The sequence below is a fragment of the Bos taurus genome, chromosome X (assembly GCF_002263795.3).
Source record: "Bos taurus isolate L1 Dominette 01449 registration number 42190680 breed Hereford chromosome X, ARS-UCD2.0, whole genome shotgun sequence".
Taxonomy (NCBI): domain Eukaryota; kingdom Metazoa; phylum Chordata; class Mammalia; order Artiodactyla; family Bovidae; genus Bos; species Bos taurus.
The window spans coordinates 85,726,022-85,742,228 of record NC_037357.1 but is presented as its reverse complement, the minus strand read 5'-3'; the positions used below and the strand labels follow the sequence as shown (position 1 = coordinate 85,742,228).

At 41.0% G+C, this 16,207-nt stretch overlaps 1 protein-coding gene across 1 annotated transcript in view; it reads right to left on the bottom strand.

Annotated features, from left to right (window-relative positions):
- Positions 1–610: 610 nt before the first annotated feature.
- Positions 611–16,207, bottom strand: part of ZNF157 (zinc finger protein 157) — a 35,038-nt gene continuing 19,441 nt past the window's right edge. The window contains 4 exon segments of the mRNA XM_059883756.1: positions 611–2,316; positions 2,318–3,374; positions 5,355–5,450; positions 5,743–5,869. Of these exon segments, the coding sequence (XP_059739739.1) occupies positions 2,145–2,316; positions 2,318–3,374; positions 5,355–5,450; positions 5,743–5,869 (1,452 nt within the window). The 3' untranslated portion in view covers positions 611–2,144.

Here is a 16,207-nt window from a genome sequence, read left to right as displayed (position 1 = left end):
GGCATCTAACAATTAATTCAAATACCCTGGGTTGTCGTAATCCTTATGGAACACTCAGGGGAAAAAGCAAAAAAATTATGTAATTTAGCATCAGTATTTATTATGGCACAGTGCTACCCAGTACTAAAAGAAAAGGATTTGTTTCTGCTTATCAAAAAAGTACCAGGGGAAACATTCACAAGGTTGAGAGATTTATCATTGATAGACCTCCACTAAAGAAAACTCTAAAGGATATTTTTCACATAAAGAAGAAAATGATCATGAAGGAAATGTGGGAAACAATAAAGAGCTACCAAAGTGGTAAATATGTAGGTAAAATAAAATAAATATATAAAACAAAAGTGTTTTCTGGGGAGACATGCACACGTGTATACACACACACTTAACATATAGATAGATACATATATTACATATATATATACCCCATAATACATCATTATATTTTAAAATATATGTGTATATATATATATATATATGAGCAAATTTTCTATTAAAAGATGAACTTTCAAAGACAATTTCTTAGAGAAAACCATAAAATACTACTTAAAATTTAATAGATTTTAAATGAGTTAAATAAAAAGACAAACACATTCAAGGATGGAAGGGCTTAAAGCCATTTTACACGTTTCAGATAGGCAATAATTTATAAAAAAAAATAACAGATAAGTTCTAGTGAATATGTGGGAAAATGTAAACTTTTTCTCAAACTGCTCATGAGAGTGTAAAATGGTACAATTTTTAAAAACTTTAATATTTAGTCAAGTTGAAAAACTTCTATGTCAATCAGAACCCAGCTAGGAGACAGAAGCCATACCAGTTATTTTAATAGAGAAAATTTATTACAAAAAAATTTTAACTAGTTATGAAGTTACTAACCACATAACTTAAAAGCAAAAAGAACATGAAAATTCTTATGGACTCAGCAACTGCAGAAAGCAGTGGGGCTAGGGTAAAAAGGGAAGAAGTTGGAATTACTAAAAATAGAAGGTTGTAAGTGGGGTCACATGTGACTGAGATTCATAGTTCTAAGGAGGTGGCACTACCCAGATGTTGCAAGTGTCTCTGAGGGGATGCAGTACCATAGAGCTGTTAGTACTGGGAAAGTGCAAACTGGATTAAACTGCTGCTACCATGAGGATGTGCTGCTGCCCAAGTGAAGAAGCAATGCTGGGCTGATACTCAGATAAACAGGGAGCCAACTGGAATTGAAATAAAAAAAAGAGCAAGTCCCTTCTTCCTTCCATAGGCTCAACATTTATATTTCATATCTCTTATTGGCAAGACCCAACAGCGAATAGCAGCTGGCAAGACAGGAATGTGTTCTATAGAGTCATGGCCCCAGCATCACAAAGTCCCAGTATAGAAGGGCAGGTTTGGAACTGGGGCACAATAGATTAATAACTGGCATACTGCCTACACCCTATGACCCATCATTGCCATTTCTAGATTTAAATACTAAACACAGAAATGATACAAATGCCTTTCACTAGGGGAATGGAGAGATAAATAAATAAACCAGAGCTATATTTACCAACATGGATAGATCTTGGAAAGGTAACATTTCATGAAAAAAAGCAAGCTGCATAAACAAAAATAGTGTAATACTACTGATGTAAAGTTTTTAAAATATAGCATTATATATTGGAGACTTCATATTATACAGAAAAAACTTAGGGTAGATTAAAATTTTCAATGTTGAAAATGAAACCTTCACTTTAGAGGAAAGTATAGGAGAATATTATCACCTTGAAACTGATAACATAAAAACATAAAACCTAGGCAGAAGAAAAGAGTTAACAAAATTAAAGAACCAGTCACAGACTGAGAGGAGATATCTGAAACACAAATGACTGAAAAGGGATTTTTATGTTCTCATATTTTTTTTAAAGAACAAGGAAAACAACATTTAAACCAAGAAGTAAAAGACAGCCTATGAGAAAACAATGAGCAAAGGATATGAACAGTCACTGCACAGAAGAAATATAACAATGACCAGTCGACAGGTAAGCTGATTCTCAACCACTAATTACGGAAATCCAAATGAAATGCAAACAACAATGAGCCACTCCCTAAGGGGATCAGGACAATTTTCACACCAAGGCAGGAGCCATATTGTTACAGGTATACTCTGTGTGCCCCAGTAATCAGATGGCCCAAAGGGCTTGATCAAATGGTGAGGGGAATCTTCTTAGAGAAGCTTTCTCCACAGTACACGGCAAGGGCTGGCCTAAGTGAGTTCTCTGATGTTCTGTGAGGTGTGCCTTCTGCCAGAAAGCTTTCCCACATTCTTGGCATTCAAAGGGTCTCTCCTGTGTTAATGAGGCATACTTTCACAGAGAAGGCATTTCTTCATTCACAAAGTTTCTCTCCTGTGTGAGTTCTCTGGTGTTGACAAAGGGATTTCTTCATACTGAAGATTTTTCCACAATCACTACATTCATAGGGTTTTTCTCCTGAATGCATTCTCTGATGTTCAATGAGGCGTGCTTTGACATAGAAGGCATTACCACATTTGTTACATTCATAAGGTTTCTCTCCTGTGTGAATTCGCTGATGTATTCCAAGAGATGAATGCACACTGAAAGATTTCCCACATTCATTACACTGGTAGGGTTTTTCACCCGTATGAGTTCTCTGGTGATTATTCAGAGTCATCTTCAATCTGAAAAATTTCCCACATTCACCACATTTATAGGGTTTCTCACCTGTATGAATTCTTTGATGTTGGTTTAGGGATTTTTTTGCACCAAAGTTTTTCCCACAAGCACCACATTCATAGGGTTTCTCCCCCGTGTGAGTTCGCTCATGTTGAGTAAGAGATATCTTAACACGAAATGTTTTCCCACATTCGCCACATTCATAGGGTTTCTCCCCTGTGTGAGTTCTCTGATGAATCATGAGGGTTGCCTTCTCAGAAAAGGTTTTCCCACACTCAGTACATTCATAGGGTCTCTCTCCTGTGTGTGTTCTCTGATGTAGAATGAGTTGTGACTTCCTGCCAAAAGATTTTCCACATTCATCACATTCAAAGGGCTTCTCTCCTGTGTGAGTTTTCTGATGAGCAATGAGGTATGATCTTGCACTAAAGGTTTTTGCACATTCACCACATTTATAGGGTCTCTCCCCTGTGTGTATTCTCAGATGTTCAATAAGGTTTGATTTCCTGCAGTAAGTTTTCCCACATTCATTACATTCAAAGTTTCTTTCTCCTGTGTGTGTTCTTTTGTGTCCAACAAAGCTCATTCTCTTGTAGAAGGCTTTCTGATATTTGACAGTTTGATCCAAAGTTTGAATTTTCCGATGCTGAAGGTCATTATCATGCCTGAGGGAATTACCCCAAACAGAACTGTTGGCACCTGGCAGTGAAAAAGAGCCTTTAAAAATAAATCAGATCATATCACTCTCACTCAAAACCCAACATAGGCTTTCCCTTGTCACAGTATAAAGCTTAACAAAGCCTATAAAAACTCTACATAATTTAGTCCCCAGCTAACTCTCAGATTTGTGGAAAATTCTGAAAGAGATGGGAATACCAGACCACTTGACCTGCCTCTTGAGAAATCTGTATGCAGGTCAGGAAGCAACGGTTAGAACTGGACATGGAACAACAGACTGGTTCCAAATAGGAAAAGGAGTACGTCAAGGCTGTATATTGTCACCCTGCTTATTTAACTTATATGCAGAGTACATCATGAGAAACGCTGGGCTGGAAGAAGCACAAGCTGGAATCAAGATTGCCAGGAGAAATATCAATAACCTCAGATATGCAGATGACACCACCCTTATGGCAGAAAGTGAAGAAGAACTAAAGAGCCTCTTGATGAAAGTGAAAGTGGAGAGTGAAAAAGTTGGCTTAAAGCTCAACATTCAGAAAACTAAGATCATGGCATCTGGTCCCATCACTTCATGGCAAATAGATGGGAAAACAGTGGAAACAGTGGCTGACTTTATTTTTCTGGGCTCCAAAATCACTGCAGATGGTGACTGCAGCCATGAAATTAATAAGATGCTTACACCTTGGAAGGAAAGTTATGACCAACCTAGGCAGCATATTCAAAAGCAGAGACATTACTTTGCCAACAAAGGTCCATCTAGTCAAGGCTATGGTTTTTTCAGTGATCATGTATGGATGTGAGAATTTGAACTATAAAGAAAGCTGAGCACTGAAGAATTGATGCTTTTGAACTGTGGTATTGGAGAAGACTCTTGAGAGCCCCTTGGACTGCAAGGAGATCCAACCAGGCCATCCTAAAGGAGATCAGTCCTGGGTGTTCATTGGTAGGACTGATTTTGAAGCTGAAACTCCAATACTTTGGCCACCTGATGCAAACAGCTGACTCACTGGAAAAGACCCTGATGCTGGGAAAGGTTGAGGGCAGGGGGAGAAGGGGATGACAGAGGATGAGATAGTTGGATGGCGTCATTGACTCGACGGACATGGGTTTGAGTGAACTCCGGGAGATGGTGATGGACAGGAAGGCCTGGCGTGCTGCAGTTTATGGGGTCGCAAAGAGTTGGACACGACTGAGCGACTGAACTGAACTGTCAGATATCACTTCCTAGCACTCTCACTACCCAACCTTGATCCACACCAGCATCTTTGCTATATACCCCTGAGGTATATATCCCTCAGACTAGGCTTGGCACTATCTGTTCTCTCTGCTTACAATACTACTAAAATCTACATGCCTCTGTCTCACTTCACTGGTGTTGGTGTACTAATGTTAACTTCCCCAAAGAGTCTTCCCTGACCACATTCTCCAAAAGCACAAACCATCACTGTCTACTCTTCTTATCTTGAACGGATTTTCTTTTTTCCACCAAACATCATGTATTCATTTGTTTCTGGTCTCTTTTCCTCATTAGACTGCAAGCTCCAAGAGAAGAGAGATATTACTTTATTCACTATTGGACCCCCCCACCTAGAAGGTGACCAGCATATAGTTGACCCTCATTTAAGATTTGGTAGATGACTAAATGAATGTATGAATGAGTGCTTGACAACAGAAGGCATCCAAGACAATGGAGGGAAGGAAGACAATTGAGAATACTAAAGAGAAACAGACTAGCTAAGAATAAATATCTAAGCTGAGGCAGGCAGGGAAAGACAAGAGTGGTAAATAACTACAAAAATCAAGATAAAATAGGAGAGAGCACTTAAGTGTGAGCATGATGTGGGGACGTAGGATTTAGGTATCTAAAGCATATAGACCTTCTGTCCTCTAGTCATTTTCAAAGAGCAAGGGCCTCTGAAAAGAGATTCCTGAAAAATACTAGCCAAACATAACCTTTGATTTGAATTCCTGAAGTCTTATTTCTCCTACTTTTCATATGTTGAGTTGTTGCTCACTCACCTGTGTAACCATTGTCTGAGGATTCCTCCTCTAATATCCATAGTTCTTCCCCTCGCTCCAACTTGAAGATCATCTCTGGTTTGGCCACGCAGAGGCCTGTTAATGGGAAATGGCACAGGACGTGGGCCAGGTTGCCTGAGCTTTAGGGCCTCTGATGGAGGAGAAAGGTGCATCTTCATGAACTGCACAAGGAAGGCTACGCACCGAAACCTTTCACTGGGGGAAGTGAGAACACACACACTCTTCCTGGTGCTCCAAACTGATAAATTATCTATGACCCCTTGAATCTAGAACTGAAGTATCACTGAACTCTACAAAGGCTGCCCAGGTTATAGCAACCAAGAAAGGAAAAACATGCTACCAGGAGTTAGGTGGACAATATCCTCACCCACAGATGCCAGGTTGCTGTAGTTCTCCAGCATCACATCCCTGTGCATGGTCCTCTGGGCAAGATCCAGTGTGTGCCACTCCTGTCGGGTAAAATCCACAGCCACATCTTCGAATGACACGGATCCCTGTAACAACAATCTGTGATGATCAGGATAGAACATCTGGAAAAGATATGTGGGAACTAATTCTTCCAATAGAGCACTTTTGAAAGTTGACTAGAAAAAGCTTCACTGGTGTCAACTGAAAAAAGTGTACAATGTGAGATTTGTGAGTTAAGTTTTATTTAGGGCAAAATGAGAACTATAGCTTGGGAGACAACATTTCAGATAGCTCTTAGGAACTGCTCTGACAAGGAAAGGGGAGGTCAATATATATGTGATTTTGGTGAAGGGGGTACATGCAATCAAGCACACATCTTGGTAGAAGATTGCTGCTAGTCACAAGAGGCAGATGTCTCTGTTAACGATCTTAGTGCTTTTCTAGATATGAGAAGATACAAGAAATTGGGTTCAGAACATTTTCTCCTGAAAATACCTATCTGAAGGTCTGCTCTACCAGTTTTCTCCAGAGCACAGACTGTCTCATTCCTGATCTCTGCCCTCAACTCCTTTCAGGGTATGCTGAAGGTCAGTGACTACAGTGGCTAGTGACCTAATCCTTATAGAGGCAAAGAACAAGTGACAATCTTTAGCTGGCACTGGAAACCTGACTCTGTCTTGCTTGATACTATCCTTTGGGAGAGAAAAACCTAGAGCAGTCCTGCTAGTGTATTAACTTTTCAGTTCATGGATAAAAGACCACTGACTGCTGAGTTAACACAGTGTCTAGACCTGTCCTAATTGCTGAGGAAATAAAGAGAGTGCTTGCTCTCAAGGAGCTCATACTCCAGTAAAGAGACTTGCATAGGTATGCATTGTTTTACAGCACTTTGCTTTATTGTGCTTCAGAGATACCATGTTTTTTCACAAATTGAAGGTTTGTGGGGACCCTCCACTGTCCAGATGGTGGTTAGCCTTCTCTAGCAAGAGTATTTTTTAATTAAGGTATGTACATTGTTTTTTTAGACATGTTATTGCACACTTAATAGACTACAGTATAATGTCGGTGTGACTTTTATATGCACTGGGAAACCAAAAAATTCATGTGACTCACTTTATTGCAATATTTGTTTTATTGCAGTGGTCTGGAAACAAACCTGTAGTATCTCAAAGGTATGCCTGTATATGAACACACCCCTGCTATGGGATGTTACAGGAGCTATGATGGACATGGGTACAAGGTGCAATGGGCTTTTACAAGGGATGGAATAAGATTACACCTTGTGTTAACAGACTGAACTTCACTTGGGGAGGCAGAGCTTTGAATCCTTAAACAAGAATATAATCTTCCTCACGAATATGGGGCAGTAACATGAAAAACAAGGCAGGAAGACACGAAACATGCAAGATGAGTTAAGAGAACTACATATAGCACAGTATGACAGGAAAATAGTGCTTTGGACTGTGATGAGATAAAGGGTTACAGAAACATTCAGGGGCAGGCAGTGGAGGGATTTCCAACTTTTTTTTTTTTTCTAAAGATCATCAATCTCCAAAATACTTGACTATACAATCAGAATATTTTCTGACCTTCCCACAATATATTTACATTTATAAATTACACAGAAGTACTGTCAAGTAAGAGAAAGGGAGAGAATATTACTTCTAGGATAACAGCATGAGCAGCTGAGTTGAGGCTGGTGCCATATATGGTGGTGGTGGTTTAGTTGCTAAGTGGTATCTGACTCTTGCAACCCCATGGACTGTAGCCCTAGCCTTCCAGGCTCCTCTGTCCTTGGGATTTTCCAGGCAGTAATACTGAAGTGGTTTGGCATTTCCTTCTCCAGGGGATCTTCCCAAGCCAGGGATTGAATCCATTTTGGTGCACTGCAGGGGCTTCCCTGGTGGCGCTGGTGATAAAGAACCCACCTGCCAATGCAGGAGATATAAGAGATGCCGGTTCGATCCCTGGGATGGGAAGATCCCCTGGAGGAGGACATGACAACCCACTCCAGTATTCATGCCTGGAGAATCCCATGGACAGAGGAGCCTGGGAGTCTATGGTCCATAGGGTCACGAAGAGTGGAACACAACTGAAGTGACTTAGCACGCATGCATGCTCCTGCACTGCAGGCGGTCTCCTGCACTGCAGGCAGATTCTTTACTGCTGAGCCACTAGGGAAGCCCCGGTGCCATGTACTAAGATTAGCAAAAAAAGAACACAATGGGCTGGCAGAGGGGGAGAGTGAGATCAATCTTGGACCAGAGCTGGAGTGTTCATGTCACATATTGATAGAGACGTCCAGCTGGCAGATTAATATATGATGCTGGAGCTCTGAGAGAAGGCTAGGACAGACCAAGGACTGAGAGGCAATAGCATTTCAGTACCAGCTGAAGCTACCATAATAAACTGGATGGCTAAGAGAACACAGAGCTTGAAAGAGGCATCAAGTGCACGGTCAGTGGGTATACCAACATGACATGAAGATTGAAAAGGAGTTGGGGGGCTCCTGTGGGACAGAGAAAGCCTCTCGTTTCTTTGTCATGCAGTCCTGTTCCAAAGTAAATCCCAGTACCAAAGCTGCAACCTTGCAGTAGCAGGCCCCTCAGACTCTAAGGGAGAAGAATCTCTTCTTTGGGCAGAGGACTAATGTTCTGAAGAGCTTTAGAAAGATCCCCATTGCCTTTTTTATAACCTATCACAACTTGGACCAAAGGGCAAACCTAGTTGTAGAAAGTGAATGCCAGGGTAGAGATAAAAGCCCTAACTGTCCACCTAGAGGAAGGGGAAGCCCTGGGAACAGAGGTGTGGGGAAGATTGCCCTAATAATATAGCTTCAAAATACATGAAGCAAAACTAAAAAAATCTGGAAAAAATATAGGACAATCCACAAACATGGCTGCCAACCTTTATCACCTCTCTTAGTGATTAAAGGAACTAACTAGTAGACAAAAAAAATCAACAATGATATAGAAAACTGAACACTACCAATCAACCAATTGATTTTGTAAAACATTCCACTCAAAACTGAGAGATTAACTGTTTCTTCTAGAACACATGAAACGTTCACCAAGTTTATGATCCATATCCAGGATCATAAAACAAATCCAAAAACAATCAAAGGGTCCACTGGGTACCAAGGGAAATTGACATGGAACAATCAACTCTGAGATATATCCTAATTAAAACTATTAGAATTTAAAGACAAAGAAAAAAATTCCTCAGGGCCTCCAGGCAAAAAAAATTTAGATTGATATCAATTTCTCAAAAACAACATACAAAGCAAGGCAATACAGTAGTTTCAAGAAACTTAAGAAAATACAAATTAAGGAAATTATATCCAGCCAAAGATATCAGGACAGAGAAACCCTTCAAATATCAAGAGTTTTAGGAAAAGTTGTAAATATGCCAGAATATGTGTGCCCTTCATAAGGAATTTGCTAGAGCTGCACTAATATGGTAACCACATACCATATGTGGCTATTTAAATTTTGATTAATTAAAGTGGAAGAAAATTTAAAATTCAGTTCTTCCGTCACACTAGGCACATTTCCAGTGCTCAGTAGCCACATGTGGCTGGTTACAGTATTAAACAGCACAGATACAGAATATTCCCATCACTACAGGAAATTTTATTGTATACCATAAGCTGGAATCAAGATTGCCGAGAGAAATATCAGATATGCAGATGACACCACCCTTATGGCAGAAAGTGAAGAGGAACTAAAAAGCCTCTTGATGAAAGTGAAAGAGGAGAGTGAAAAAGTTGGCTTAAAGTTCAACATTCAGAAAACTAAGATCATGGCATCTGGTCCCGTCACTTCATGGTAAATAGATGGGGAAACAGTGGAAACAGTGTCAGACTTTATTTTGGGGGCTCCAAAATCACTGCAGATGGTGACTGCAGCCATGAAATTAAAAGATGCTTACTCCTTGGAAGGAAAGTTATGACCAACCTAGATAGCATATTCAAAAGCAGAGACATTACTTTGCCAACAAAGGTCCATCTAGTCAAGGCTATGGTTTTTCCAGTGGTCATGTATGGATGTGAGAGTTGAACTGTGAAGAAAGCTGAGTGCTGAAGAATTGATGCTTTTGAACTGTGGTCTTGGAGAAGACTCTTGAGAATCCCTTGGACTGCAAGGAGATCCAACCAGTCCATTCTGAAGATCAGCCCTGGGATTTCTTTGGAAGGAATGATGCTAAAGCTGAAACTCCAGTACTTTGGCCACCTCATGCGAAGAGTTGACTCATTGGAAAAGACTCTGATGCTGGGAGGGATTGGGGGCAGGAGGAGAAGGGGACGACAGAGGATGAGATGGCTGGATGGCGTCACCGACTCGATGGATGTGAGTTTGAGTGACAGACAGGGAGGCCTGGCGTGCTGCAATTCATGGGGTTGCAGAGTCAGACATGATTGAGCAACTGAACTAAACTGATACTAAACAAACAGGGCTTCCCCGATAGCTCAGTTGGTAAAGAATCCACCTGCAATGCAGGAAACCCCAGTTCGATCCCTGGAGAAGGGAAAGGCTATCCACTCCAGTATTCTGGCCTGGAGAATTCCACAGGATCGCAAAGAGTTGGACATGACTGAGCAACTTTTTTAATATATATATACTAAATAGTGAGCTTTAACCAAAAACCATGAATGGGAAAATTTTGGCAAAAGGACTGACAGTAAGTATTTCATATATTAAACTGCAAAGCTAAGACTAAAAAATAATTTTAAAATGCACCTAAAACTGAACAAGATCATTGACTATTGTATAGGAAACAGATGGGAGACAAATTAGATAGTAAAAGATTAATAAAGAAAAAAGTAAAAGGGAGGGGATATATGTATACTAATAGCTGATTAACGTTGTTGTATAGCAGAAAACAACACAACACTGTAAAGCAATTATCCTCCAATTAAAAATAAATTTAAATAAAAAAAAAGGTAAACTGGTATAGCCATTATGGAGAACAATGCAAAGGTTCCTCAATTAAACTAGAACTACCATATGATCCATCAGTCCCACTTCTGGGAATATATCTGAAGGAAAGGAAATCACTATCCCAAATATTCATTGCAGCATTATTTGCAATAGCCAAGATATAGAAACAACATACATAAGTGTCCATCAACAGATGAATGGATAAAGATCTGGTATATAAAAAATGGAATATTATTCAGTCATGAAAAAGAAGTAAACCCTGCCATTTGCAACAACAGGGATGAACCTGAAAGACATTACACTAAGTGAAATAAGTTAGACAGAAAGACAAATACTGAATGATCTCACTAACATGTGGAATCTAAAAAAAAAAGTCAAACTCAGAAGCAAAGAGAATGGTGGTCACCAAGGGTGTGGGGGAAAGGGGAGAGATATTGGTCAAAGAGACAAAGTTACATTTATGGACAATAAATAAAGTCTAGAGATCTAATATACAAGCATGATGACTATACTTCATAATATTCTACTGAAAAATGGAAATATGCTAAGAGAGCAAATTTCAGATGTACTCATCACACACAAAAAATGGTAACTGTAATGAGATGATAAGTTAATTAAACTCAGTAATCATTTAACCATGTATATGCATAGCAAATCATGTTGTACATCTTAAATATATCAGATCAGATCAGTAGCTCAGTCGTGTCCGACTCTTTGCGACCCCATGAATGGCAGCACGCCAGGCCTCCCTGTCCATCACCAACTCCCAGAGTTCACTCAGACTCACATCCACGGAGTCGGTGATGCCATCCAGCCATCTCATTCTCTGTCGTCCCCTTCTCCTCCTGCCCCCAATCCCTCCCAGCATCAGAGTCTTTTCCAATGAGTCAACTCTTTGCATGAGGTGGCCAAAGGACTGGAGTTTCAGCTTTAGCATCATTCCTTCCAAAGAAATCCCAGGGCTGATCTCCTTCAGAATGGACTGGTTTGATCTCCTTGCAGTCCAAGGGATTCTCAAGAGTCTTCTCCAACACCACAGTTCAAAGGCATCAATTCTTCAGCACTCAGCCTTCTTCACAGTCCAACTCTCACATCCATACATGACCACAGGAAAAACCATAGCCTTGACTAGATGGACCTTTGTCGGCAAAGTAATGTCTCTGCTTTTGAATATGCTATCTAGGTTGGTCATAACTTTCCTTCCAAGGAGTAAGTGTCTTTTAATTTCATGGCTGCAATCACCATCTGCAGTGATTTTGGAGCCCAGAAAAATAAAGTCAGCCACTGTTGCCACTGTTTCCCCATCTATCTCCCACGAAGTGATGGGACCTGATGCCATGATCTTCATTTTCTGAATGTTGAGCTTTAAGCCAACTTTTTCACTCTCCACTTTCATCAAGAGGCTTTTTAGTTCCTCTTCACTTTATGCCATAAGGGTGGTGTCATCTGCATATCTGAGGTTATTGATATTTCTCCCGGCAATCTTGATTCCAGCTTGTGCTTCCTCCAGCACAGCGTTTCTCATGATGTACTCTGCATGTAAGTTAAATAAACAGGGTGACAATATACAGCCTTGACATACTCCTTTTTCTATTTGGAACTAGTCTGTTGTTCCATGTCCAGTTCTAACTGTTGCTTCCTGACCTGCATACAAATTTCTCAAGAGGCAGATCAGGTGGTCTGGTATTCCCATCTCTTTCAAAATTGTCCACAGTTTATTGTGATCCACACAGTCAAAGGCTTTGGCATAGTCAAGAAAGCAGAAATAGATGTTTTTCTGGAACTCTCTTGCTTTTTCCATGATCCAGCGGATGTTGGCAATTTGATCTCTGGTTCCTCTGCCTTTTCTAAAACCAGCTTGAACATCAGGAAGTTCACGGTTCACATATTGCTGAAGCCTGGCTTGGAGAATTTTGAGCATTACTTTACTAGCGTGTGAGATGAGTGCAATTGTGTGGTAGTTTGAGCATTCTCTGGCATTGCCTTTCTTTGGGATTGGAATGAAAACCCACCTTTTCCAGTCCTGTGGCCACTGCTGAGTTTTCCAAATTTGCTGGCATATTGAGTGCAGCACTTTCACAGCATCATCTTTCAGGACTTGGAATATATACAATTTTATAAATAAATATGTAAATAAAAAGATAAAAGGGTTGAGTAAGAATACCACAGAAGGGATAAATACAAAGGTAACCACCAGAATGGGCTTCCCTGGTACCTTAGACAATAAAGGAGGCTTGGATTTGGTTCCTGGGCCAGGAAGATCCCCTGGAGAAGGAAATGGCTACCCACACCAGTATTCTTGCCTGGAGAATCCCATGGTGGGCTATGGTCCATGGGATCATAAAGAATCAGACACAACTGAGCAACTAATCACAACTACCAGCATAAAAATACAAACCTTCCTAATTACCAAAAACATTTAGAGGAAGCACTCAATAGAGAAAGAAACACAGTAAATATAACATTTACACACTGTAATTACATCATAAGATAAAACAAGAAAGTTGACATTTTGTATTGATTATATTACAAACAGTAATACAAATAAATGTGAATAGGCTTATTTCATCTATTAAAAGAAATAGATTTTCACATTGCCTTGTTAAAGCAAAACCCAACACAATGCTGTATACAAGAGACATGCTTAGAACAGTCTTTCAAAAAGGCTAAAATTATAGAGATGGACAAAGATTTACCAAATGAAAATGATATAAAAGCAGGGATTGAAATCCTGATACCAGACAAAGTAGAATTCCAAAAGCAATTATATGAGATAAAGGAGGATACTTTGTAATGTTAAAAGCCCTGTTCACAACAAAGATATAAAAATAAAGATATTTGTAAATTTCTAGATGCTCAGGCCTATGGGCAGGGCTGCTGGCCAGGCTGCCCCACCTATTTAATTGTGGGTCTGAGTGGAGAGCATGTGGCTTCTGCCCTATTGCAAGTCATCTCGTCTGTTGGCACCAGCGGTGTACAACAGCAATAACTCAGTCACCTAGGTCATATCCCGATTTCCAGGCCTTTTCTAGCCTAAGCGGTCATCACTCTCCCCCTTTCTATTACCTGTGCCATCAACTAGGAGAAGGTGACTGTGTTAATGGCTCAGATTTCTCTAATCCAAACTCTTACCATTCGTCCTTGGTAAGCAAGGGTGTCTGGCATCTGTTGGTGGGCTTCCTTGAGTTCTGCCCAATTGCCATGTCCAAGCCAGGAGGACTAAAATAGCTGCTTGAATGTGCTGTGGATAGTGCTCCTAGGCTCCTTGGGGCCCCTTTTCAGACTAAGATGCTTATTGGCCCCAGGACCTCATGAATCAAACAAAGCCAAAACAGACACAAATTAGCAAGAGAGAAAAAGGAACATTCTGGGAAGGAAGTTGATAATGATGTATAGAAATGGAATTCTCTGTCCTGGGCTCTCATGAAAGGAAGCCTAGTTGCTCAGGGGACTTTTGGGGGAACACCTTCTGGAAAGGCCTTATTACATCCATGGGAAATTCATGGGGGTCAGGGAGGCTTAGATTTCTGCTATAATTTTTGCCCCTCATTAATCAGTGAGGACTTGGGCAAATCCATTCTCCTTGTGAGTCTCAGTTTCCCCAATAATAATATATGGGTGTCATGGGCATACATTAGGCTTCCCTGATGGCTCAGCAGGTAAAGAATCTTCCTGCAATGCAGGAGATGAGAGTTCGATCCCTGAGTCGGAAAGATCTCCTGGGGGAGGAAACGGTAACCTACTCCAGTGTTCTTGCCTGGAGAATCCCCATGGACAGAGGAATCTGGTGGGCTACAGTCCAAAGCGTTGCAAAGAGTTGGACATGACTGAGTGACTAAGCACACACACACAGCACATGGGCATAGATTTGACTAGACTAGTTTCCATATGTAAGAGAGAAGACTGGGCTACCCCCAAGTGACCTATGGAATTTTGTCAACTACCTAAGTCCAGCACGCCCCACCCTATTCTAATTCAGTTGGACTTGGGGAGAGTTCTGTTGTGGTTCCCAGCATGACTGATGTATTAGACCTCTTCCTGTTCTACTGTGACTAATGGCTACGTTCGATGTGACCCCCTGGGGAGTCCTTAGCAATACTGGAGAGAGCCATTGGTGGAGGGAACCTCTAAAGACCTTTCTTAGGTCATCAAGAAAACTGCCTTGGTCAGCTCCAGTGCTATTCTCTGGTCTGCTTGGGTGCTGGGGTTGTGCGTAGTGAATGGCCCTTCTTTGTTCCCGATTTCTGTTTAGAGCAGATGGAAATCTGATAGACAGGAGACATTTGTGCAAGTCTTTTGGAGGATGCTGTAGACAAGCTGCTAGCTCTGTACTGCCTCTACCCTGACTGGATTCTGGGCCCCAGTGACCGTGTTCCTCTTCTCTCTGGACAATTCCTAGACTTTGGCCTGTATGACTTTTGCGGGCCAGACCTAGCCAATAGGAACAAGTGGCCTGAGGTAGCACTTTCTAGTCGGCAAATTCCTTCTATCTCCATTATTTTCTAAAAGGCCCCTGAAGCAGTTGGGCAGAATGGATGAATTTATCCCAACTTTACAGATAAGGACATGGAGGCAGTGAGAAGTGAAATGACTTGCTTATGGTGATCTAGAACATTGACTGCAAGTCAGTGTGGGTAAGAGGATGGGCAGGCTGGGGTGAAAGATGTGGTGTAACAGAATACTACTAATATTTTCCAAACATAAAATAAATAACATAATTGATATATGCCAGGCACTAGACACTTTAACTGCATTATCTTGTGTAATGTTTATCTTAACTGTATGAGGTTGACATTATTGTATCTGCATTTTCAGATAAGAAACCAGAGCCTCAGAAAGGTTAAGACTCTTGCCAAAATTCACACAACCAGGTCATGAGACTTCAAATCTCTTGCTTTTTCTGTTGCACTTGGAGTGAAGCTGCTGTTTCAATGTACGTTGGGGTGCTAGGGGTTGAATTTCAGCAGCAGGCCCAAGGTCAGAGCACACTAAAGCTAAATTGGAACCTCTGGCTGCCTCTTTATCCTACTGAGCCCAGCCAAGCTTCCCAGCTCCAAGCCCAGGTCAGAGGCCCTTGTGAGCTCAGGGAGCAACTACTTTCCCCCATTCCCACCTCTAGCCTTGGATCTCTGGGAATTGTTCCCAGCCAGGTGAGCCTATCCCTTCTCCCATTTAAACCTGCTAATAAGCAGCCTGGGGGAAAAAAGTTAACTAGCAGAGTGAATCAATAGATGTGAGCTTGGAGAACTGGCGTCTGGCCACTCAGACCTTCACCATCAATTGGAGCATTTCCTTCATGAACAGTTAATTGCAAATCATTTAACAGTCACAGTGAGAAACAGTCTCATTTTCTGGAAGAATAATTGCTGTCTGATGGGCTCTTGAAGGCTACTCTCCTCTGTTCCTTCAGTTTCTCTCCTGCTTTTCCACTTCCTCCCTCTCGACGCCAGAACATATTTTCTCTCAGCCCATGGAGAACCTCAT